This window comes from Lepisosteus oculatus, chromosome 5 (genome assembly GCF_040954835.1).
Source record: "Lepisosteus oculatus isolate fLepOcu1 chromosome 5, fLepOcu1.hap2, whole genome shotgun sequence".
In the NCBI taxonomy this organism is placed as follows: Eukaryota; Metazoa; Chordata; class Actinopteri; order Semionotiformes; family Lepisosteidae; genus Lepisosteus; species Lepisosteus oculatus.
This window is the reverse complement of record NC_090700.1, coordinates 40,714,655-40,739,401: the sequence shown is the minus strand read 5'-3', so window position 1 is coordinate 40,739,401 and position 24,747 is coordinate 40,714,655. Positions and strand designations below refer to the sequence as shown.

At 45.8% G+C, this 24,747-nt stretch overlaps 3 protein-coding genes and 2 long non-coding RNA genes across 8 annotated transcripts; 2 read left to right on the top strand and 3 right to left on the bottom strand.

Moving 5' to 3' along the window:
• Positions 1–71: 71 nt before the first annotated feature.
• On the bottom strand, positions 72–11,586 carry LOC102683370 (inositol hexakisphosphate kinase 3). 2 transcript variants are annotated; one of them, XM_006628604.3, is made up of 6 exons: positions 11,020–11,586; positions 9,820–10,182; positions 3,412–3,601; positions 2,788–2,963; positions 1,405–1,580; positions 72–1,217 (listed from the first exon to the last, which is right to left on the bottom strand). In XM_006628604.3, exons 1-6 carry the CDS (start codon positions 11,153–11,155, stop codon positions 810–812), a joined length of 1,449 nt encoding a protein of 482 aa, XP_006628667.3. In that variant the 5' UTR covers positions 11,156–11,586; the 3' UTR covers positions 72–809. The 2 variants fall into 2 exon arrangements, with proteins under 2 accessions (XP_006628667.3, XP_015197903.2); XM_015342417.2 differs by having other exon boundaries at positions 9,820–10,185; positions 11,020–11,585.
• Positions 1,581–10,344, top strand: LOC107076805 (uncharacterized). The gene is made up of 3 exons (XR_001477939.2): positions 1,581–2,279; positions 7,581–7,728; positions 10,243–10,344. It is a non-coding gene; the product is annotated as an uncharacterized lncRNA (long non-coding RNA).
• A 2,089-nt stretch (positions 11,587–13,675) lies between the features above and the next one.
• On the bottom strand, positions 13,676–20,517 carry LOC102683169 (LEM domain nuclear envelope protein 2). Of its 2 annotated transcripts, none has more exons than XM_015342476.2 (9): positions 19,974–20,517; positions 19,698–19,738; positions 18,966–19,077; positions 18,170–18,246; positions 17,422–17,501; positions 16,898–17,043; positions 16,458–16,559; positions 15,789–15,891; positions 13,676–15,503 (listed from the first exon to the last, which is right to left on the bottom strand). In XM_015342476.2, the coding sequence occupies exons 1-9, from the start codon at positions 20,509–20,511 to the stop codon at positions 15,356–15,358; spliced, it is 1,347 nt and encodes a 448-aa protein (XP_015197962.2). In that variant the 5' UTR covers positions 20,512–20,517; the 3' UTR covers positions 13,676–15,355. The 2 variants fall into 2 exon arrangements, with proteins under 2 accessions (XP_015197962.2, XP_006628666.2); XM_006628603.3 differs by having other exon boundaries at positions 19,002–19,077.
• On the top strand, positions 13,774–21,163 carry LOC138239223 (uncharacterized). 2 transcript variants are annotated; one of them, XR_011189693.1, is made up of 4 exons: positions 13,774–13,858; positions 16,852–17,071; positions 17,978–18,175; positions 20,913–21,163. It is a non-coding gene; the product is annotated as an uncharacterized lncRNA (long non-coding RNA). The 2 variants fall into 2 exon arrangements; XR_011189692.1 differs by lacking the exon at positions 20,913–21,163 and adding an exon at positions 19,228–20,760.
• Positions 21,164–21,547: 384 nt separating this feature from the next.
• mlnl (motilin-like) lies at positions 21,548–24,598 on the bottom strand. Its single transcript, XM_069190449.1, has 5 exons — positions 24,478–24,598; positions 23,702–23,827; positions 22,761–22,877; positions 22,111–22,213; positions 21,548–21,681 (listed from the first exon to the last, which is right to left on the bottom strand). The coding sequence occupies exons 2-5, from the start codon at positions 23,816–23,818 to the stop codon at positions 21,671–21,673; spliced, it is 348 nt and encodes a 115-aa protein (XP_069046550.1). The 5' UTR covers positions 23,819–23,827; positions 24,478–24,598; the 3' UTR covers positions 21,548–21,670.
• Positions 24,599–24,747: the final 149 nt, after the last annotated feature.

The window sequence follows — 24,747 nt, the reverse complement described above, 5'->3', positions numbered from 1 at the left end:
AAACCCTGGACCTCTGGCAGGAGGAAAGACCCTGACTCTCCGGTGCCACAAAACACGCACCTACACATGAGAGCAGAACACCCCCTCCCCCCACTTTAATACTCACTGTGCTGACAATTCTAACACTGGAAACATATTACACTTTGGTTACAGACGCGTTACAGAGTCTTCATGTACAGCAATACAAATTGAAAAGGAAAAGCCTAACTAAGAAGCTAAGTTTTGTTTTATACTTCAATGATGCAGGTGGCTCAGTAATGGTTAGAGATGCTGCCTCATGGCTGTTGGGTCCCGAGTTTGATTCAGGACTTGGAAAGATTGTGTGGAGTTTGCATGTTTCCCTGTGTCCACGTGGCCTTTCTCAGTGTGCTCCAGTTTCCTTCCACCCTTCAAAGCCATGCTGGCTGGTTAATTTGTTCCTCAAAATTCACAATGTGTGTGTGAATATCTTATAACTCACAGCCATTAGTATGAGTAAGTAACGGGGACCCATCTCTCTGCAGTGTGAGTTGCTGGTTTTTAAGGCACCTGTGTACAAATCACTGAAGTCGTGCATGATACAGCGATCAGGTATCTTGGAAGCTTCAGCTCCAGAACTGATGTCAGTTTACTCTATTTTTGAGCTTTTGGCATCTCCCTGTGGCCCCCTTCTCTCCCTGATCTTTTTAACTTGCAGTAAATGAACAACAGACCAACAAGTTCCTCCAAATGGAGTGTATGAGCCAGTCAGAGTCTTTGTCTACAGTCTTTATACATCATCCAGCCCTGGCGAGGTCAGTCTTCAGAAAGCTGCCCGCCAGTGGGAGTCGTCATTCTCCATCGCGGATCTCCTTCAGGATACCAATGAGGTTGTCCAGGCCGAAGATGTAGCCCTGGTCTGGGCCGTCGTAGGCAGGGGTGTGGGGGTGGTGGGCGCCGCGGAAGGTGGTGTGGGCGAAATCGATCATACGGACGTCCACACTGGGGGAGGCGGAGGGGCTCTCCACACCCTCGTAGATGAGCAGCAGGGAGCTGGAGTAGAAGCGGTAGGAGCCCTGGCGCTGGAGGACAGCGCGCAGCTGGCCGAGTCGCTGCAGAATCGGGCCGATCAGCTCACGACGCACCCATCGCCCATTGTGCAGGAACTGGCACAGCGCCTGCCGCAGACCCGCCCCCGACAGCGTCCGGCCGTAGTACTTGTTCCGGCACAGGAAGTGGTCAGAGGTCACCTGGAACACCTGTGGGGAAGAGCTGCTGAGGGTCAGCAGAGTCGTGGATTGGAGCAGAGAGGAGGAACGTGGCAGGGGAGAGGGGAGAGGGGAGAGGAGAGAGGAGGGAGGAACCGAAAGGGCTGGAGAGGCGGGACCAGACAGACAGACAGACAGACAGACAGACAGAAGGGCAGGGCAGGCTGCTGTGCCTTACTTGCATGCCCCCCAGCCGCAGGCCGAGTGAGGAGGAGGTGCTCTGCTCACACTTCTTCATGTGTCTCCTCTTCTTCTCCTCGGGTGCATCGTCGCCGTGCTGCCGTGTGCCCATCTTCAGGTCCAGCACGCAGGGACGCATGAATGGCCACACCACGTTCTCCAGCAGCACGAACCCTGAGCGCAGCGTCAAGGAGAGAACGCCTGCAGGCCTGGGAGATTGCGATCAGGGTGGATCTCTGAATTTAATGACTCACTGCTGACCTTGTGCTGTTGTGCTGTTTTTCGCAACCAGTTTCCCTTTGTGTTTATTATCTGCCACAGACCCTCTGTGTGTCACTGAACCTGGATTCTGTTGTAGTTTGTTTCTTTTGTTGTTAATCATTTTTGCTGAATGGCTGCTACTGTTACAGTTATTCCGTTGATCTGTCTTGTGTGCAAATCAACTAGTTCTCTGCACAAGGGAATTCTGGACAGATTGGCATTTGCTGTGTGTACTGGTTACTGAGGAAACGTGTGGGGTACCCAAATGTGCTGCATTGCAGTCTCCAAACAGTAGAAATTTAAAGAGCCAGCTGGTGCATCTTTCAGGAATTTAATAAAAAAGGTCACTAGCTGTGCTTATGGTTAAAGGGGATTTCTTTTCATTTTGCTTTTAAAGAAATATCAAGCAGTGTTTCTCAACTGGTCAGCATTGCTCCGGGGACTGGTGCCGACCAGGGGTCGAGAAAGATGAATCTAAGGAAGTATTTGTCTCCAAGCTTTATGGGCCCTGGATTCCATCTAGAATTCCTGATTCTGCTGCCTCAGACTCGGACTTGCATGACTGCTCCTGGCAAGTGATGTGAAGAGGCAGGATACTCCTGTCCATGAATGGTAAGACCTGACTTTCCTATTGTGCTCTTGTTTCTTCTGTCTAAAACTGCTGCTGGTTTCTGAGTCTGTCAGCCTGAAAGGCAGCAGTGTTTGGTCTTTGTTCTGGTTTGACATAATAATAATAATAATAATAATAATAATAATAATTCCTTACACTTGTGATGCGCTTTTCTGGACACTCCACTCCATGAGCAGTGGACAGAGTGAGCGGCAGTTCAGTGCCCTGTGTTGTGTTTCTTGCAGTTTGTCCTTGCTCACGATACTCCATGTTGCTCAGGACACATGTCGGAATGATTCTGCAGGAGGCCTGGATGCTTACAGACCTCCAGGAATAGACTTCCTGAGCTGAAATTGGCTGACAGCTAGTCCAAGCAGTGGGGCTTGAGGGATTGATGACCACAAGGGGCTGCTGTTTCCCTTTGAGTGATAATCAGTTCTTGCAAAACAGAAGCATAGGGAAAGTGAAAGGGAGACGATTTAACAAGAACACAAGAGTCGTAAAAGATACAGTGCAGCACGTTGGAGGCGCCCTGAGAGGACATGCGGGAGAGCTGCGCACGGTGGCAGCGCAGGCCCCAGGGGTTGTGGCTGTTCTGCTCTGAGAGCTTGCTCTCATTCCCATTGGGGTCCTCCATGTGGAAAGGCACGTCAGAGCCGAGCCCCCTCCCAGTGCAGCCCAGAGTCCTGGGAGGAGAAAAGGGCACAGTCACCAGCTTTACCCCACCCAGTGGTTCCTGGATATAATTTACTTGTGAACTAAATTAAGTGGTTCCTGGACATCTTTTGTGCTCTAGAATTTTATGGAAATTTGACTCAGCTGTTTACATTCTTTTAAGCAGTTATTACTGCTATGAACTGGGCCTAATGGGACTGGAGTGCTGATGTGTTTGTGAGACATGAAGGACCAGAGATTCCCCCAGCTGAAAAAACTGCAGGGTTGTATTTCACGGTGACTTTGTTAGTGTTGGATTATCACAAAAGAAAACAATGAGTGAGAGCACTTGATTGAGCTCTTCTGATCTGGTCGTGTTCAGTTTGTGTTATAGTCAGAATAAGATCCTGTTCTGTTAGCTCTGCTGGTGTACTGTACCTTAGCTGTGCACCTCTGTCATTTTCCTCTTCTGTAGCTCACCTGTCATGGTGGGATCTGTCCTGCAGGGGGCTCTCTCTGATTTCCTGGTGATCAGGACTGCTGGCCTTGGTTTTCTTGTTCCTGTGGGCCTTGGGAGATGGCGGAGCTGGGCTCTGGTTGTCCTTATGGGGAGAGGCCACCAGTACCAGTTGCCCACTGCTGTCTCTCTCCAGGCTCACTGAGATCAACCCTATGGGGAGCGGAGGGTCAGGGAGTTTGACTTGGCTTAACTCTAAGTACCACCACCCTCACCCCATAGCCCAAGCATCCTGTGAACAGAGCAGCTTCTGCTGTTACTCATATTCCTCCTGTAAAATCTATTTTTGTGGTTTATTGGCTCTGTACTGCACTAATGCCAATGCACCCCTGTCACTCCTCTTATAATGTGCACCAGTGAAGGGCTAGTGTGTGTTTTAATGCAAGTCAAATTTCACATCACATATTATCATATTCTTGCATTCTTTATTAGCCCTATACAATTTCTTGCATTAGGAATGCATCTTTTCGCATATCACGATATCCTATAGGCTAAGAGTGGTTTCTTATTCAGTAAAAGGGAATTTTTATTTTTTATAAATCCTGTGTTTTTAGATTGTATCCTTGTCACAAAGTAGTTAGTGAAAGCCTTGTAGTGCTGCCTGCTTGAATCTTCTCACGTGAAGCCAAGAAAGTAACCTAGAAAAAACAAATAAATCAGTGGAGTTTGAGCACAAAGAGACTTGGAGAGAGGATCATAGGGGCAGACCCAGTGGCCGCTGCCTGTGGGTGTTGGCACTGGTAAGGAGAAACACATCGCATAACAGGACTGGAAACACAAGGTAACGTCATTTCCTGAATCAATGGATTATCAATCCTAATCCTGCTGCTTTGGCTGTTAAATTCATACAAGTGAAAATGTGCATTACATAAACTGCTCTTAGTAGGATTCTGTAACTGCTTGATTTTGACAGCTCCCCACACTCCGCCCCCTCACCTTGTGTACCCAGTAACCCTTTGTCCTGGCCCCGTCCCAGAACCCTAGAAGCAGCACTGCTGTTTCTGCTGAGGCAGGGGTGTCTTTCCCTGTACAGGTTATTTTGGTTTTATTGCTGTGTTCACTTGCCCTCCCAGGCTGAAACAGCCCCGCTGAGGTGCTCCCCCTAAATGTCTTGTCTACAGCTGGGTGTTCAGGCTGTCATCCCTGTCTGCCCCATGGCCTGGAGCTCTGTAGGTAAGCCCAGAGCCTACTGCAGACCACACGGTCTCCTTCCACTCCCAGTCAAACTGTAGGGAAGAGCATGCATGTGTGCAGAAACCAAAAAGAGAAATTAAAGAGGAGCCGATGTAGACAGAGTTAAATCTGGCAGCTCATCCTTATCTCGGTGAAAAGGAGACTTTGTTGAGATTTTAGGAAGAACTGTCATGACACTGGAGATATTTTCTAAAATATTTTGTTCTCAGATTTTTGCCTGTTATAATAATAATGCAACAAATTTGGCCCAACCAAATAGACCTGTCCTGCTGGCTTTCTCTACCTGTCTTTACCAAGGTGCAGTGGGGCTGGGGTGACTTATGGGGAGACAACTAGCTGGAAACTGTTGAAGCACAGTGTTAGGAATCGAATGGTTAGAATATTCCTCTAATTCAGGCTCCGATGGCAGCAGCCCAGAAACCCAGGGAACAGAATTTCTCTCAGGGTGGGTAAACTGTGCAAAGTGCTCCCACACTTCTGCAACTCCTCAGCAACCACAACCTCTAATAAACACACAAACAGCAATGATGGAAAGCATCCTGTGTGTGTTCACCAGTACAGGGGTACCCCATCTGCACTGCCTCTTCTCAACACGCAGAATACTGTTATTTCCAGTTAACCCTAGATGTTCAAAACAGCACTGCTGGGACAGCAGAGGCTCAGTGGATGAATATGGAAGTTCCTGGCTATGGAGTGAGGGTTTATCTTATCTGTTTGATTGCATTTTGCATGTATTGGGGAAATTTGCTGCTTTGCTATTCTTGGGACCAGGTGTACCCTCTGTTGAGACAGTACACTTGGGCTGTGGTGCAGACAGGATTGTTGCAGTCCATTCCTAGCGTACTGCAGTGTATAGGCTGTCCCGTATGGACTGTGATAGCACTGATCTGTAATATATAGTGGGGCTAAAAAAGTAAACATCGGAGGCAGCATCTCTGTAACTGTCTGTCCAGTTTACTTGATGGGATCATGTGAATGGTTACAGACAGATTCTTCTCAGAGGTGATTCCAAAATTCCACCATCCTCATGTTTCTCAGCTAATGACTTTTAACCCCTAGCCAGAACCAGCCTTCAGCCTCTGGCAGGTGTTAATTATATTATCAATACAAGCTGTGCATGTTGACCTAGAACACTTTAGAATAAAATACTGTTCTTCTTTCCTTTTGCTGTGATAAGCTACTAACAAAAGAATAGTTGTCTGGGTTGTCTGCCTGCAAGGTTATTACCACCTCTGAAACATTTTGATGTTTAGTTTGTTTAGTTGCTTACAGAAAGGGCCAAGTTGTACAGCCTGTTCTCTAGTCTGGACAGGATGTGATCTGTCCAGCTGGTGTGAGTCAGAGGGGTCAGTTTTTACATCCACACCCCCCCCCCTCCCCATCCTGGAGTCAACAGGGTGTTAAATATGAAAGGAGCCCCTCATGAGAGCGGAATGCAGGAGACACTGGACACCAGATCAGATCCTCCTTTCACAGAGCAGTCACGCTAGCTCTGAGGGACCATCTACAAACTCCCCTTTTCTTTTTCAAATGCACAGTACATTTTGTGTGTGTACCCACTTTTCTCTGTGGTGCAGACCTTTCGCAATAATTGTTAGAGCAAGCCAACTATTGTACATGTATCTTATTTGTGTGGCCGTATAGTTATTACATATCATCCTTGGCAAAATAAAATATCTATCACCCAGTGATGACGTACACAAGAGTCTACAGGACCTAAAATCTGAAGTGGCTCAAACTGGAGTCCTGTTTGATAGGCTGTTTCATGTAGTATTGTGCTACAGCCTACAGTCTGTCTCTGCAATTCCTGTAATGGGTGCCAGGGTGTTGCTGTAGCTGTGGGAGGTGACTACAGATATGCAGACTGACTTCTGACCTAACAGAGTTGCGAACCTCCCAACTTGCATTACTCAGGGTCTGGGCCCAACACTGCACATTAATGGGGCCTACAGCTACAGTTTAACAGGGAGTGCAGTGGTCCTCACTGTTAACCACAGGAGGGATTGTGACTGATATTTCTGGACTGGGTCTTAGAGCTTAAGGGCAATTTTCTTTGATATCGGTGTATATTTCTTTAAGTAAGATAAAGTTTAAAATGCAAATTCTAATAATGTCGAGAGACAAACTTTGTTATTGTTTTATCCTTAGATTGTCCTAGATTGTCCTGTATTAGTGCTGGAACAGCAGCCTGAGCTTCCCTGTGCCCTGAGGCAAGAGCAGTTTGCACTGGCCTGCGTTTCAACAGGGCTCCAAACCACTATCTGATCCCTTCAGCCTCAACAGCCCCTAAAATACCTAGCGCTTCACGCCTCAGACTGCATTCCTGATGAATATTTTTGGGGAAACCTGAACCCTGACCCTATTTTTCATACGTGCTCAGAGGGGCGTCCCTGGCTGGGGTGCTGTGCTGGGCGGGACGTATGATCCAGGTTCAGACAGCTATAGAGCAGACTTTCTAGTACAGCCTGCACTGATGGGGCAGAAAGACAAATGTTTTTATGTTTTTTTAACAGTTTTACTATGGTAAAAGTGTAGTAGGCAGCAGTGAAATGAGGTAAAACACTACCAAGGAGGCTCTGGTCCTTGAGAGGAGAGGATACAATCGAAAAGCAGAATTCTGGACCATCTATCCTGGTTCCCAGACATTGTAGGCATCCTGCCTGCTCTCCAGCATCAGAGAATTCATTTCACAGGTTGCATTTATCATTTTAAATAGAGAATTATGTGGAATAATGTGGTTGGGTAGTTTAAGTGAAACCACTGCCTTAAAGTTTGCCACAGCTTGTCAGCCTTTTATTTGGCTCCACTTCAGAAAGTTTGTACATACTAGGTCAGCCGCAGTCCAATGAACAGTCTTCTTTGATAATGTCCCATTGAAGTGATTTAGTCTTGTCAGACTGGTTTCTGTTCCACCTTTCTTTTTCTGTTTAAAATGCAGGATCTGCACTTGGTTTTCTGATGTTGGGGCCCCAATCTGGAATGGTCAGATACCAGCAAATCCCCGGGCTAAGGCTCATGGGAACCATCATGCAGCGCTACTGTCTGCTGAAGAACTGCCAAGGCCTCTGCTGTACCATTTACTGTAGGTCTGTGGATGTCCAGTCAAGCTCAGAGGCAACTGATTTACAGCACACCTCCGCACCATTTTCTCTTCTACCCCCCACACGCAGCACCAGGGGGATAAGGTTTGCTGGTGTGACAGCCTGGATTTGAGCTGCTGTTCCTCAGGCTACAGGACCCTCTACCTGTATGCCATGCCATGAAGAAGTCTGTACTGGATTGGCTGAAGTGGTCTCTGGCTGTTATTGCTCCAAATAGGGTTACAGGGTGATGCATTATCCTGGAGGCACATGGCAGCGTTTTGCCGATGACAGGTCACAGATTCTCTGTTAATTCCATCATGTGCGGCAGCTGGACCTCCTGCTGGCTGCGTCATTAATTAATTCATCAGCCACAGGGTGCCCAAGGATAGGAACTGATTTACTCTGCTGTTGAAGCTCAGCAGAGAGTTTGTGGCCTTTGCTCCCACATCACTCACTGCATGGAAGTAGCAAGACCTCTAGTGAGACACCACATGCCTTGATGCTGCAGCTGTAGCTCCACAGTGGGCAGAGGATCTGTGTCGGTTCACAGGTCATTCTCAGTTTTTTAATACAAAACTACTTTTCATGACCACATCAGAACTCCTCAGCCGCTGTTTTTATTGTTTTTGACGTGACTCACTCTTGCCAGCATGCCCAGCTTTTTGCATAAGCAGAGGAGTTGTATCTTAGCCTAGGCTTCGAGCATGGCATTTCTGAACCATGTAACTAATCTAATTAATGACTAATTAATGCCTGGGCTATTCAGTGCTGCTGGTCACAATCTTTAATCCCTGAAACACACAGCTGTCAGTCACAGCTAGTTTCCTCCTCTCCACACCTGTCAATCAAGTTTCTAATGAGAAATCTGAGTGCTCTGCTCGGTCTCTGGAGGCCTGACCCCGCCTTGTTCGCAGACACATCCACATTTTCTATCAGACAAGGATGGAGGCTGGGTTCTTATTTCCACTGGCCCATTCTAATTTGATCCTTTAAAACTGAGAATACAGAATATTAACAAAGAGCTTTAACGTGCTCGTAGTGCTCAAAAATAGTTCATTCACCTGTAGAAAAGTTTAAGCAAAAGAGTAGAGACATTTTCCACCATTCACAGAGGCCTGGATCTTTAGAGCCAGGATGCAGAGATCATGTCCTCGGTCTTCATTCTTCACTGGACTTCAGATTACCAGCAGAAGTAGTTATTTGCTCAGTCTGGTCGGTTCTGCATTTTCCACAGGCGTTTGTAAAGAGATAGATCTGTCAGCCCACTCAAGTAGTGTGGAATTTCAGTTACTCCTCTGATGCTCTCGTGCCTGTCTGCCTAAGATGGGCTGCCTTTGCTTGAGAATAGCCTGAGAGGCCAGTGGAGAATGCAGGAGCCCTGGAACTAAATTTAAGAAGCTGAGAAACATCGCAAAAGATCTACTCTGGGTCTTTGGATCCAGCAGTCCCAGTTTACCTTCTGCCAGAGTAAACTGGGCCAGGTGGGGCAATGTTCTGGGGGGTAATCGTTTTCCTGGGCTACCTGTACACACATGGTCTGCATGAGGCTAAGGCAGAGGAACAACGCAAATAAATGTTGTACAGCTGCTGTTCACATTCACCAGCGCAAAACTAAAGACATTTTTCTATTAAGCTTTTACTTTCAATAAATATTGTAACATAGTAAATTTCACAAGTTTAATTAATGGTGGAATTAGTACAAATCGCCTAGTGGATATATATTAGGTTATTACCTCTAACTTAACCTGTAGGATAGTTTGGTCATGCCCATTTTGCACATGTTAGATCTTAAAAATAACACCCATTCTTGTGCACAAGATCTAGGTGTCTTAAAACAGGGGTGCCCAGGCCTTGTTCTTGACAGCAGAAGTTATGCAAGTTTTATAAGGAACTTTAAATGGTCAATCAGCAGGGATCTGGAAAAGCCTGTTTACTTCCTGTAATTAAGCAGCAGATTGACCTAGGTAAGTCATTTGGAGCTCAGCAGAGGTGACAACTACAGCTCTTCAGCACGAAGGCTGGGCACCACCGACTCGTGAGTTTTCATTTTGAAGAAACCCCTGGCAGCTGCCTGTCTCCGTTGCTCTTGCTCACCTTTGAAGCGGGGAGTGAAGGCCTGCATCTCGGCGGGCAGGGACTGGTAGAAGCCCAGCTCATTGGAGAAGAGGGGCTTGCAGATGGTCGTCTCATTGTAGCGCATCATTCCAGCGTGCCCCCCAACCTGGTGTATGAAGGGCTCCAGCCGAACCCGAGTCCGCAGATCCCCATCCTCCACCCCGTTCAGGAGTACCATGCTCGCATGTGGGCCTGCCAGGCACTGGGTGGTTGGGATCGGCCTGCTGTCCACCACCCAGGGATGGACACCTGGCTTCAGGACACTGGGAGATGGGGAAGGGGTGCCCCCGAATTTCCGGGGTTCTCTATAGAGGGGAGAGGGCTGGGCATCCAGGAGCTGAACTGCTGCAAGAGAGGGATTTGGAATATAACTGACGTGATATCTTTCTTGGTCCTTTACAGCCTACAGCCCTTGAGCAACGAAGTGAGAAGCCTCCTGTTTGCTAACTCTGTAGGGGGATGGACCTGGATTGGGTGGAGGAACCGTTTTCACTCTGTTGCTCTGTGCAGGTAATATTGGCTGTTTTCTAATTTACAATCTAATAATAAAGCCAAAAAGGCTGTTCTGTTTGTTTTTGGAAACTGATCAGTAATATAGCTAAGCCAATGTTGTACGTCGGTTTAAATGTCAAGTGCAAAGTGCTTTCTTCTTCTTGTGATTTAGATCATCTTCATTTTCTAATCTGTTTTCAGCAACATATGTAAAGAAAGAGCTTTTACAGAATAAAATGTTGGTTTATTTTACATATTCAAGTACAGTGTTATTTTCTAGGGTACATTTTGGCTGTTTAAGGCGATATAATATGAATCCTAATATACTTGAAGGGGCATTCTTAATCTGACAGAAAACACAACCAATAAAATTGGCATGCAGGAGAGAACTCTATAAATATGGCTTTAGATATTTTTTTATTCCTTTTCTTTAGGGTGAATACAAATGTAATTGCATTGAGTCATGTGGTTAACAGGACTCTTTTTTGGGTCTCTGCATTTTGAATCCTTGTTTGGACTTTGAAAGTGTTCCACATTTCAGAGGATTTCATATAATAACAGAATGACATAATAGAATGTCATCTGTTAAAACTAGTCACACTTTACTGGGATTACCCTGTCATCTTAAATCACAGGCTTTAAAAATGCATTTCAAACATGAATAAAGGAGAGTAAAGAAGCAATTACCTGTTGAGGAAGACAAAGAACAGAGTATAGGCAGCGAAGACAAAATTACAGCTGACCACTGTTCTTGTCTGGCTCCGCTGTTACAACTGACCGATGTTCTTGTCCAGTTCTGCTGTGGCCGCTGGCCACTGGGCATGTCTGGCTCCTTCGTGACAGCTGTCACTGTGCTGGTCCGGCTCGGCTGTGGCCGCTGACCACTGGGCTTGTCCAGCTCCTCCGTGACAGCTGTCACTGTGCTGGCCCGGCTCGGCTGTGGCAGCTGACCAATGGGCTTGTCTGGCTCCTCCGTGACAGCTGACCACTGGGCTTGTCCGGCTCGGCTGTGGCAGCTGACCACTGGGCTTGTCTGGCTCGGCTGTGGCAGCTGACTACTGGGCTTGTCTGGCTCTGCTGAACAGCGGCTGTGTCTCAGTCCCTATGTGTGTATCTCTCTCAGCTGTCTCTGTGTACCAATCCTGTGTGTAGAGAAGAGTGTGAAGCTCTGGCTGCCTGGAAGGTTGACAGTACATACTGGCGCAACAGCATGGCTGACACACTCCTTCCCTCCCTCCCTGACATGTGCCCACACGCGCAGGAATATTTTACCACAACCGTGTGACCTTAGACGCTATGTGTGTCGAGACTGTTTATGTCCTGAGGCAGGATCAAATTTCCTTTCTGGAAAGCAACTTTTTTTATACATCAGACTTCTTGATTTTCTGAATGGTTTCGGGTATTATTGGCTAAAATGGACATGATTTCTGTTTGTGGTCTTCTAAAGCTAAGAATTTACAAAACAGATGTGATTCAAAATACAGCAGCTCACATCTTTTTTGTACTTGAGTTTTTCATTTCTGCATGGGAATGTTAAATTTATGCAGTTAATCAAGCAGTCACACTAATTAAGTCAGGGAAGGACCCCTTGATCGCTTGGAAAGGAATGACCAGAGTTCAGAGTCTCAAAGCCCTGCTGTGAGTGTAAATACAGACTACAGCTTTTGTTTGACTTTTGAGAGACAAAGGTCTGAGCCAGAAGTTTGACCTGTCCCGGGAGAGATGGAATCTGGGATAGAACTGTGACAAGTTCGGGTAGCTGTGGACACATTTCACAGATGTAACTTTCTCCACAGGAAACAGATTTGCTGTCTCTTGTGAGTTGTAGGTAAATGTCTCATGAACACAACCCTTACATAGCAGGAATATTTATCCCTATAAGCATAAGCCTTCTAATGTTTTTACATGTTAAAAAAAAACTCTGTAAAGAATTCAGTAACATTCCATATCTTCTGAGATTAACTAAAATCTGAACCTAATTTTCCGATGAAGATGCTGCTGAATTAACTGCTTGCAAATGTTTTTAAAAAATCTTATTTTGACAGATATTGCATTTGTATTAATTTGCTTTTAATGGTGAAAAATGACAGGTTACACCAATCCTGCCTTTTTCTGGAAGAATCTTCCCTGATGTGTGTTTGTTGTGTCTCAGATGTTTTGTAGGCTGACCTGCAGTTAAATTAGTATGGTGTGTGTCGGTTCTGTTACAGATGTATTTGTTCCAGCTTGTTGACCTACGTATTTTGTCAGGCTTCAGGAAACAGAATCAATTTGCATCTGTGGGCAACAGGAGACAGGAGAGAATGTAATTCATTGCAGTTAAAAATAAAAAAAGAAAAATAAAGTGATTTATGGAGCTGAGTGACAGCCGGTTATTAACTCAATACTCCTAACTCCTTTAAAAGGAGAGTGGGGCAAAGCTGCAGGCTGTCCAGACCAGGGGCAGCACTGCCCTCTGCTGGTGGGCCTAGGACATGCAGTGCAAAGAAACCTGAAAAATGTCAGTGAATACAGTCCTGTGTCAGCTTATAATAATAATAATAATTCCTTACACTTATATAGCTCTTTTCTGGACACCCCACTCAAAGCGCTTTACAGGTAATGGGGACTCCCCTCCACCACCACCAATGTGCAGCATCCACCTGGATGATGCGACGGCAGCCATAGTGCGCCAGAACACTCACCACACATCAGCTATCAGTGGGGAGGAGAGCAGAGTAATGAAGCCAATTCATAGATGGGGATTATTAGGAGGCCATGATTAGTAAGGGCCAATAGGAAGTTTGGGCAGGATGGGCACCGGTCTCATTACATAGCTGAGGTTTATGGATCCTTTTGAAACTGAATAGTCCATCACTTTTGACACTAAATGCAACATTACAGTACCCTAAAGTCTTATTAATCAAAATACATTTAAAATACTGGGAAAAAGAAACCTGACCTCTACGCCATGTGGTAGTATTAACATTTGGTTGCAGTGGAAGGGAATTCTCAATTCACTTCAGGGAAAGTTTCTTATACTACACTGATTTATCCCTGATGGCTCTTATCAATTAGTGATGACTAAGATGTTTTATTGACTTAAATGTACAAGATAGGGTTTAAAAATGTTAATAGCTGCCACTTTGCCTTTGATTAACATTGGCAGTGCTGAGCTCCGGCCTACTCTCTCTCAAGATATCTTCCATTTTCACAATAACTACTTTACTGAAACATTTGATTTCCTATTTTGCCTCTACATTTGCAGTTGCTGTGCCTTCAGTATTGGTGCTATGAATGCAAGAGGCCATTCTTTCCTGCCTGGCAATCTTTTGACTTCAGTCACAAACCCAACACACCGATGTTGTGAAAATAATGAAAATTTATTTCAAACATAACATGGGTTATTAATGGCAAATGATGCTTGAATGACTAAAAAACACACCCCCTTCTCTTTCACAGAGTCAGCCTCCTGTGGCATCGCTGGCACAGACGCCCGCTGCCAGGGGACAGATTGCTGCGTCTGGAGGAAGGCCGTACTGTCAGTGTGAGTAACTGCCGCTAACCTCAGGGTGGTCACCCCAGCTTCACCTCACACACCTGGCTTGCAGGGGGCCCTGTCACAAAGTCACTGCCTCCAATGCGTCACAGGCAGCGAGGCAGGCAGGGTGCTCTGTTCATCAAGTCCAAAGTCTGTGCCTGTGCAATACACGTCTCAGCGTTGTACTCCACTGCCAGATGTAGATTTATCCTCTAGACCCCACAGCTGGGTTAGGCTCTCATCTCCACACTGACACACTGAGAGTCTTGTCACCTTCTGCATCTTTGCTTTATTTGTTTAAGCATTTGTTTATTCCTTCAGTGCACTCTGTGTATACAGCTGTAGGTCACTCATGATAAGGGCACCACTAAACAAATAATTTAATAAGAAGCAGCTCCATTCTGATAAGGAACAGGCCTTTTTACCAATCTTCTAATGGGCTAAAGAGAAGACTAAGAACATTTAGCACTGAAGTGTTGAAAAACCATTGCTTAGAATACCTGAACACAGATTCTCACTGGAGTGTTTTTGGATCTGTGCATTCCTGCTTGGTGTGTCGGCAGGGAGGAAGGGAAAGGAAAGTGGAAGGGACTTTGGCTCAAGAGGGTGAGAGGAGAAGGCTTCTGTTTGTTCAGCTGCTCCAGCAAGTTTAACACACTGTTCTCTAAAACCAACAGCTGTTTTTATGATCAGCTCATAAAGAATCAGTTTCAGAGTTAACTTTTTTATATTTGTCTACAAAGAAAAAAAACAACAACTGTTCAGCCCTGCCAGCTCCATATTCCAGAAAACATTCGAGAAATGTCTCAGGATTCAGAGGCTCCAAGTCCGCCCTCTCCAGGATTCAATCCAGCACAGAAAGCACATCTGCAAGACATCCAACTACCTGGCTGATGCTCCCGAAAGGACAAACCGGAAACCAGTATCTGCAGGAAAGACTGAAGGCTCCCCTCCATCTACAACACCTTCAAAAATAAAACTAACAGATAAAGATACCAAAGATTCTCATCTTCCCGCTCTTTTCCAGATGACTTATTTTTAAGCAGCATGTCTGAAGCACCCGGTCGAGACAACAGAGCCACTACACAGGATGACTAACAATGAGGAAGACAGCTTTCGAGTTTTATCAATAGAAAGAATTGACCACCTTTTCAAATAGCCAGCTTTGTCACAGCTCCCTTTATAAATAAATCCAATCAGTCCAGTGCAGAGGCAACTGAATGAGACTATAGTGTTGTGTAACCCTGTCTAGCTTGTTCATTAGGTTACAGTTCCTGAGGATGGCAACTTACTGCTGAATCCCAGGTGGAGTCTTTAGGTTATTCAGGCCTCCTGCCCAAAACGAAAACCAGCCGAACACAAAATATTCCCTTTCCTGAAAGATCAGTCCAGTCTGAGACACCACCACCACCCTGGGCTGGCTGCTGCTTGAGGCACAGCTTGTGAGCGTGTGCTGTGTTTCGGCTTAAGGTGGAGGGGGTTGTTCATGCTCCCCGACACCCCCTAGCTGGAGTCAGACATCTCTGAGGGCTGCGTCCAGCGCCACACCAGGAAGTCCTCTCCGCCCACGCGGTGGCTCTCTGTGCGAATCCGTGACTCGTGGGACGCCAGGAACTCCACGGCCTTGTCCCACACTCTTCGCATTCGCCGTCTGCAAGAACAGACAGAAAGCAGGAAGATGTGACAAAGGACCCCCAACCCCTGGTAACTGTTGCAGATCAGTGTCTGCCCATCCTCTTCTCTAATTAAATCTGAGTACTTTTTATCCCCCCAGTGCTTTCCAATCACATTTTCCATGAATATCAAAACGTAGTGTTCAGTCCTTTATCATCAGCCAGCACACATGTACATTCGTACAAATAAAAACAGAATTAACAGTTCTCGCAAATGTTTAAGTTAAAAAAGGGCTGGGCCGCATGGCAGGACAGAGTCTGACCTGTTCTGTGGAGGGATTAGGGAATCCCGGATGTGGGGGATTGGAACATACGGAAGGGGCTCCAGTCCCTGATCCCAGTCCTTATAGTGTTCCCGGACCGCAGCTGCAAAACAGCAGAGCCTAGTGCTCAATGACCATACAGTACAGCACAGCCCATGACACGTGTAGCCAAGCCAGCACCACTCACACACAATAATTGAGCACCTGTGTGAAGAAGGACAGAGATGTGGAGGCCTGGGCAGGCCACAGGGTGTGCAAAGCCCCAAAGGACACAGGTCATGAACAGGCTTTCTGAAGGGCTTTTTAATAAGGTAAACCAGTATCTCTAAAAAGCTGTAGTAAATTACACAAATCTAAAACCCCAAAAGTTTAAAAATCAAATTACAGGATATTATACCTGTACTTGTACTATTGTACTCTCAGTACATTGTACTGAGAATTTGAGACTGGGTCTGTATGTGTTTTATGGCTATTAATTCAAAGGCAGAAGCTCAACTTGGCCTTTACTGTTTAAATAATGTGGATTATCTGACAAGGGACACACAAAACATGCTGATGTGTAAAATCCTGCAGGGGCCTGGGGTTCATATACAACACAGAATGGTCTTCGACCATTCGCCCCCCCCCACCGACACCTGCTCATCGGCGCCCCCCTGCTGCCCAGCATACCGATGATCCTGTGGACCAGCTCGTACATGGCCTGCTCATCCTCCTGCAGCCGACGCCAGCGGTACCTCAGCAGCACCAGCACCCCCCACATGACACCCAGCGCTGTGGAGACACACATGGAGGCTCACAAACCGCAGGGAGACGTGCAGCCCAGCTCCATGCCCGTGACTCCAGTGTCTCCTGGATTTTGGGCTGCCTGAGCTCGTCATTTAACCCTTAAATCCACTAATTAATTGCTTGCTTGGAAAGTTAGTTTAAATTGTTGGGAAATTCACAAGTGACACGAGTTGTACAACATTTTAGGTTCTGTTTTGCTCTCCAGTCCTATCTTGCACCTACAGTATACATGAAGAACATTTCTAAACTCAAACACCCTGACTCTTGCACTGTACAGGAACTGACAGCTGACACTCAGCTCCACCAGCGGAGCAGGGGCGCACCCAGGATGAAGATGAAAGTCCGCTGGAGGGCAGTGACTAAGGCCAGGCTGAGCCGGCAGTCGAGGCTCCGGGAAGGCCAGGAGGACTGGACGCACTGGACTGCCTGCACGGACACCACCGGCTCCGAGGGGTCCTCTCCCACCAGCCTGGGACAGACAGAAGCACACTGGAAAGGTAAGGGGCGAGAGGAGGCCACTCTGTATGTTTGGGTGCAGGAAGCTGACAGTAAAGACAGGCAGATGAACAGATGTGAGCAGACAGATACCGGACCACAGCACAGACAGATGAGCACAGAAAACTAGAAACCTAATTTTATGCTGGAATTTTGAATATTTAGGAAGTTTTGAACTATTTTAATTCAAGAGACTTTAATAGCTCCCCTTCCTTTGAGAGAGAGGCAGCTGATCTCCAAGTTAATTAAAAAACAAGAGCTTTGACTAATTACCACCTTCTGATTTCTCACTGGAGCAGGTTTGATAATACCTAACCAAGCCTTCTTAGAGTTCTTAACTTTGAGCACTTACTGAATTCCCAGGTCTGTCTCACTCTGGAGAATCCATTCCAGCGCTGCCTCCAGCTTGCTTGCATAGTCTTTGTTTAAAATCTGCTGAAGAGATTTCAGTTCAGTTCCTGGCATGGGCAGATAACTTAATTACAGAGAAATAAAGACAGGACACGTCCACTGCAGTCAGAGCAGGTGAACACAGATCTCTTAAGTGCATGTTGAACTGATCTACACAGCTCCTGTCCTATGACAATCCTGCCATACAGCTGCATTTTAAAAGTCTCAATTCCCTAGATTCAGCAGTTTGAGAAGTGATACCTTGGAAAATTTAAGCTTAAGTCTGCAGACTGTCAAAAGTATCAATGCTGGGGGCACAGACCCTTGCTGGTCGTGACATGTTTTAAGATCAACAGGGTCAGAGTGGAGTGTGAGGGATAAACAGGCAGCTCCCATGGAAACTCTGCAGCAGCCCCTCAGTTTGCTGCATGGAAATCCTCACCTGTTTTCATAATTCAGAACTGTTCATCGTTTTCAGTTTATTTCACACTTTCATGCTCAACTTTCCATTTTTTAAGATCTTAGCAGGTAGAAAAAAACAAAGAATTCAAATGAATGAAGTTATCGGGTCATTAAAGAGACAGAGCTGAGCTGCAGTGAGAGGAAGTGGGCACACTGCTGCAGAGCCCAGTTCCTCAGACACGAGGGCACCACGTTCAGTGTTCCAGTCTCCGAGTGTGTAACCAGCATCACAGGGAGGAAAGGCTCACCACCAAGTAAGTCCTCACGTCTTCGATGGGAACACATGCATTCGTCAGTTTGGATGGGTTCCCACATTCGAAGTCACCTAAACAAGAAGAGAGAGAGAGAGTAATACAGTATGTTGCCCAATTGCTTATACAATTTTTGCATGCAAGAATCTCTTCTGGTTTCAAGACTACAGCTAGCAAGTGAAGGACCCATTTTAGTAAAACGTTTTGAAATGCTTGATCTTTCGTTCATGAATAAAACAAATCTGTGATTTCACTTAAAAATGACTCCATAAATTAAGTCATTTAACTAGGACTGCGTTAATTTAGCTGTTCTGTTATTTGTTTGAGCACATAACTCTTAGTGATTCAGTGATATTTGTATGATTTAATGTTTCCAGAGTTTTGCAAGACTGTGACACATTAGAAAGCTCTGTGCTTATTCAGCTGTCTTAGAGAACACAGGAAGTACCCACAACCTTTGTGAAAGCCATTCTGAAATTCTGTATCAAGGTGTATTCTGCGTACATTGGTGGAGACGGGGGTTAATGTGGTATGCAGATCTTTTAGACTACCTGGAGCTGGATTTCTCTTTCGCTAATGCACAGTGCTAAGCAATACTGGCCAGTTATGAATAAATGGTGTATTTACAACTGAATGCCATGCAGAGTATTTTTCAAATAAATTTAACAATAGCAGTGTGGCGCACTGATTCATTCGACCCACTGGTTTGCAACATATGGTTAGGAGCAGGTTATTATAGGAGGGCTATATTGACACAAAGGCTCAACATCTTTGTTCCACACGACACGCTCACCCCACGCCCCCTCCTCCCCTCTGGCCGACACTTCACCTGCCACCTTCGCCAGGAAGCTGTACAGCTCTGACAACAACTGCAGCTGCACCCTCTGCTCCTGAGCCCTGCAGTACTGGGGAAGGAGGAGGACAGAGGGGCAGACAGAGAGACAGGTGTTACACAAACTATGGTGCTTGTCCTCCACTCAAAGACCCAGTACCCATCAGAACTGTTTTCAATACTGCATTACTATCATTATCCCCGTGTTTAACTGTGGTTGCAGTTTCCTCTATACTGTTTGAAGGAGGTGGGTCTCTGTAGCAAGTGTTGACGTGTACCGGGAGACGGAGCCACAAGTGTGGGAACCTGCTGCTGTCCCACCCCCCTCACCCTGCCTGGAGATACACCTGTCTGCCCTCCCGGTGCTGGAGTTTGCTCACTGTCAGCAGCCAGCTGCAAGACATTCCACAAGCAAAGCACGCCTTTTCATAGCCAGCACTAGAACAGTACTCGCATCAAACTCATGAGTTTGGAAAAAAAGTCTGGAAATACTTCACAGCCACAAAGCTCTTGACAGAAAAGCATCGACTCTGCCTCACTGGCTGCTACTCTCTTTCCTCCCAATTAAAGCCTGCATCGGAACTTGTCAACCCAACAGTTTCTAATCTCCACTGCCCTCTTGTTACTCTTGTTGTGACCGGGCCGTTCGCCGCTAAATCACTTTGGGAAACTGAAAATCAACTTTCGCCTTACTGTGTCGGTCTTCCCATCGCAGTCCACGCTCAGCCCTTGAACTGGGAAAAGGGGAGAGAGGCGTTAATTTCCACAGCAACAGCAAACTGGGCAGTAACTTTAACAGAAAGCGGGTGAAGCGGGTATTTACTGAGACAGCGGCAGTCGAGGGTCCGGGCAGCTGGGTTACTAATAAGCCTTGGCGCTCTGACAGGGACAAGGCATGCGGATGTGAAGGGCGGGTTTCTCAATCCAGAGCAACTCATTAAACGAAAGAAGAAAAGCGAATTTGCTCACTGTTGCTGTTGGCGTTCTCGGCCTGGCCCAGACTCACAGTCTTCATATAAACCAGCCAGATGAGAATCAGGCTGAGGATTACGGTGCAAGCCAGCAGAACCCGGGACAGCTGCCGCTCGCAGAAGCGATTTCGCCGGGTGGAGCCGTCATACAGCCTCTGCGCGTCCACCCTTCTGAAGAAGGAAAAGTTCGTGCTGTCGGACAGCCGCCGGTTCCGGCTGTCCTCCCGAGTATCGCGAACCCTGCTCCCGTAGTCATCTTCATCGTCGTCGTCGTCGTCGTCGTCGTCCGAGTCTTCGCTGTCCCGGTGGAAGCTGGCTGTCCGCTGGCGGTGCCGGGGGCTGCCGCTGCTGTGCCGGTGTCGGGAGTGGATGTAAGACTGGCCTCTGAGGAGATGCACTCGGTTGTAGTCAACGGTGGCCTGTAGCTTCTGGAGTTTTTTCTGGTACAGTTTCCTTGTGTAATCGGATATGGGACCCGGGCTATAACCGAAGGACTTCAGCTCCCTACGGAGCAGCTCGTCCGAGAAGGCGGCCATGTTTAGTGTCCTGGGCGGAAGTGTGTTTTAACACACCGAGGTGGGCGTTCTGGGACGCCATGTTGGAAAGGACACAACCGTGCGCAAGAGGCAGAGGCATGGAGCCTCTGTTCAGTTGCTGATTAAAAAAACATTTCTCATGTAAATTCGTTTTGTCACTACATTTCAGTGTTTTTTTTATTTTAAACATAGCCGTGTACATTCTTGATGTATCAATAAAGTTTTAATAATATAAAAACATTGATTTCACATTGAGGGTTTATGTCTTGTTTTAAATTCTTGTTTTATGAATGTGGATGTATTACTTGTACTTATTACAATTTCTGTGAGAAAGAAGATACAGTCGGTATTCCAGTAGTTTTACAGCCTCTAACACTCAGCTTCTCCTGTTGTCGAGACAGCAGTTGGACCCTGACTGCAGTGCCTGGGGTCCTGCCACCACCTGACTACCTTGAGCCATCTGTCCCAGACGCTGGACAGGCCAAGTCACAATAATCAGGAAGGGAATAAAGTTTATTCTTCTTGTTTATTTACAATGTAATATTTTCACCGAGTTTTGGAAGCTTTGGAGCATTCATCTATGACTCTCCTAATCTTTGTACAATGCTGATGTACTTTGTGGGGAGTTACACACCTATAAAAGCCTGCAAGGCTCAGCAGATGTACTGGTGGGTCTGAGAAAATTATATTTGGAATTTAATTTTTTTTTTTAGTTTACCTATTTACAATTCTTGTAAACGTTGTATACCTTGAAAAAACTCTGTCATGATTTAATTTGAGCCTTTACCACAGGTTCATAGACACTTTACATTATACACTTTACTCTGCTTATACCCTGTCTCACCACAGTAATCAGTTTTCCAAGTTCACATGTAAACTCTTTCAGACTGCTGATCCAGGTTACTGAGCTCACACCATTTTCTTAAATGGTATGTATTTCTTGGTATGTATGCCGTACCATATAGATGGTCCTTCACACACTTATTCAGTGCAGAAATGATGTATTGCTTTAATAAAGAATAACATGAGAAAGGAATCTTTTAAATGGTCAATTCAGTTTTATTAAGCATGGTAAAGAGGTAAAGTGTATCTGTGGACATGCTTTAGGAATATTAGAACGACTTCCAGTTGCTTTAAATCAGAGCTGCTGGGCGTCTCCTCACTCGGCCACTGAAAAGCAGAAGAACACGGACGGATGAGTAGAGCAATGTGATTTTGTAAATTTGTCATAAAAGTATTTGCAAAGTATTATGAAAAGCTTTTATTTAATTGGTGTCTGTGTCTACCCCTTGTATCTTCTACTGCATTCAAACCCTTATTTTTAATTGTGCTAATTCTGTTAACTCCTCTTGTAATTTTTTCTTACTTTAAAGTACTATACAACCTTTAAAGGCAATGTATAAAATAACATTGTTTATTATTGTTGTTTTTACGATTATATAACTTTTAGGTGTTATGGATATACTGTACAGATTTATTAGTATAGTAATTGCATGTCAGTTAACGGTTCTTCTGCTGTTTTCATAGACTGTGCTGTTGGCAGGCTGCATATGGAAAGACCTGTGTTAGACCAGTGTATGCCAGCCTGCCTTGCCTCACCTTGCTGTCCCTCCTCCAGCATTTCCTGGAGGATCTCCCCCAGGGCAGGAGCGAGCTTGTTCAGCCGCTGGTGGGTCAGCCGCACCCCGATCTCCAGGGGCTCCTGCAGGCACAGACAGGGAGAGGCGTGGGCAAGTGGACAAAGAGGAGCAGTAGACAGCTGACTTTACCCCACTAAAGCTTCATGTGTTAGAATGGATTCCTGTACTGAGACTTAATATGAATAGTTTATCAAGTCATCAATTTCCCTACGGGATTAATAGAGTATTATCTCTCATCTAGTTAATTCCATAAAAAGAGACCTCGTTTAATCCCAAGCTCCATCTCTTTCCTGAGAACTTCATGGAATGCACCTTATCTCTTTCATCACATTTCAAGTGAGTTACCTTATCATCTCTGTGTTACCTCACCGGTGATGGCCTGTCTTTCTGCTCAGCATATAACTGGTGTAGGCAAAGCAACCTCCTTCATTCCATTGCGGGTCATGTTTTCCAAATAAACATTAATTATGTAAACATTCTGCAGCAGAAAGGCCAATTAAACAACTTAGTGTCAATCAATTATTTGAGTTAGAACCCCCATGATTAGTATGGCCTGCAAGATCCTAGGCTTCCTGACCCCTGGTACGGCCAGACTGGGGCTCATCCTACCTGGACTGCGTCATCCTTGACATTCCACTCCGTGCTGGCCAACTTCCCGAACTCCCTCTCCTCAGATCTCGGCTCTAAGTCCACGGATTTCTTGCCTGCCTTCACTTTCTCCTGCTCCTGTTGAGGAGGGCGTGTGACACAGCAGGTGTTAAAAGGGGAAAATAGGTGAGCAGGAGATTTCCTTCATGCATCTCTGTCAGTGTTTTGACTTGAGTTGTGTTAATGGTAACTGGATTGAGCAGGGGCTCATGGTAACAAAAGCACTGCAGGAACAGATCCTTGATGAGGAAGACTGCTGTATTCAGCTGGTGAGAACCCTGCTTGTACTGGGAGGCAGAGCAGTGTTTCTGAACTGGGCTGCTCTGGTTTGTCTGTTTGTCTCTCTCAGACCCGAAGACTCTCAAGACCCCAGACTTGAAACTCAGGTGAGCCTCCACAGGCGCACTGAGATACACATATCCACAAAGACCTGCAGATGAGTTAAGAGGGACTCAGGAGCTGAATGGAAGAAAAGGTAAACAGTTGATCTCCTGTGGTTTTCTGGTTGAGCATTCTTTTGTGAATTACATATTTGTTTCTTTCCTAGCTTTTCTCTCTTGAGTTCCGATTTGAATTCAGAAGACCTTTTTTGGCTGGAATAAATTACAAGTATTGCCAAAGCATTTTAGAGCCATTTTAGATTTTATGGACATACTGAAGTGTGATTCAGCTCCAGTTTGTAAAAACATAGTAAATGTCAAAATACTTTTAAACAAATTCATTGTTGTGTTTATCCTAACATAGATGCCTCCAACACATCCAGCCTATGCATATAAAGATAAATGCATCACAAACACTCATTCATACACAAAGTTCTTCCTGTATGTAGTACAACACAACAACTTGTATGGCACAGAGGGGAGACTCTCAGTCTGTCTCCCTCTCTCTACTCCGGACCTTACCATCATCCTCCTCATGTCACTAGGGCTGATGAAGCTGAGGAAGCCTTCCGTCTGCTTAGCCAGCATGGCCAGCACACACACCCCCAGCAGGCAGCCAATCACCTTGCTGTGCAACATTCTGGTGCCCTGCAGTGTGCGAGAGACACAGGCACTGAAGTCAAAGTGTGTGACACACAAGAGACCTGTCAGCAATAACTGAATCAGAGGACAGCTTTTAAAGCAGGAATATAATTACTTTTTCAGCAGTGATATAATAATAAGAGCTGCTTTTGTACCAGTCACTAACAAATTAGCTAACCCTGCAACAGTAAATCTCCAAACCAGCCACCCCATTTCTAAACCTTTGTTGTCCGCTGGCCTATTGGAATGTTAAACGTCCTTGATTTATTTATAACAGACATGAACCCATCATCCTAAATCTGGGCATAGTGGAGAGGCTGCACTGTGCCTGTAGTTTCAGCTTTTAGAGATGCTGTCTCCACATAAGAAAAAACTGGGGCTGAAACTTTTTTCCTAAATTTAAAGAAACTATTTTATGGCTGCAAATAAAATACAAACCCCTCTCCTGTTAAATTCTTCTAAGCAAGTTACGGAACAAAAACAGGAGACGTTTGATTGAGCAAGAAAAAAATCAAGAAACATTTCTTAGCTTGAATGTGATGAGGAGTTAGGTTTCAAGTGCAGATGAGATCTGAGAGCTGTGGAGCAGCAGTTCCTTCTTGGCCTTGCTGGATTGGCACACAGCTGGATGCCCATGAGTGTGGCGCTGTTCTCACCTGAGCTGTCAGTGTCCTGGTGCGATGTGCTGTGTGCTGTCCTCCTCAGAGAGGTGTCCTCAGTGCTCTGCTGAGGAGAATCTCAGGTATTTATAGTGTCCAGTTTCAGATGACTTGTTGCTTTCAGACTTCCTGTTTGAAAGAGTCCAAGGATAAACGTTTTCCAACTCCATAGAAACAGCTGGTTCTTCTTCTAAGAGAAATCAATTTAATGGCCTAAGAACTTGACTGAAGGACCATAAAGGAAGCATTTGCCTCAATCGTATGTGA

Excerpts from the sequence above, each read along its gene's own strand:
- mlnl (XM_069190449.1), bottom strand. The coding sequence starts at position 23,818 with ATGTTGCACAGCAAGGTGATTGGCTGCCTGCTGGGGGTGTGTGTGCTG. Across the intron at positions 22,878-23,701 it reads GTGACATGAGGAGGATGATG|GAGCAGGAGAAAGTGAAGGC; the intron begins GTAAGGTCCGGA and ends CCTCCTCAACAG. Across the intron at positions 22,214-22,760 it reads TCAAGGATGACGCAGTCCAG|GAGCCCCTGGAGATCGGGGT; the intron begins GTAGGATGAGCC and ends CTGTGCCTGCAG.
- LOC102683169 (XM_015342476.2), bottom strand. The coding sequence starts at position 20,511 with ATGGCCGCCTTCTCGGACGAGCTGCTCCGTAGGGAGCTGAAGTCCTTC. Across the intron at positions 15,892-16,457 it reads GCTGGTCCACAGGATCATCG|CTGCGGTCCGGGAACACTAT; the intron begins GTATGCTGGGCA and ends GCTGTTTTGCAG. Across the intron at positions 15,504-15,788 it reads CTAATCCCTCCACAGAACAG|ACGGCGAATGCGAAGAGTGT; the intron begins GTCAGACTCTGT and ends CTGTTCTTGCAG.
- LOC102683370 (XM_015342417.2), bottom strand. The coding sequence starts at position 11,155 with ATGCCCAGTGGCCAGCGGCCACAGCAGAACTGGACAAGAACATCGGTC. Across the intron at positions 10,186-11,019 it reads TTCTTTGTCTTCCTCAACAG|CAGTTCAGCTCCTGGATGCC; the intron begins GTAATTGCTTCT and ends CCTCTCTTGCAG. Across the intron at positions 2,964-3,411 it reads GACAGATCCCACCATGACAG|GACTCTGGGCTGCACTGGGA; the intron begins GTGAGCTACAGA and ends TTCTCCTCCCAG.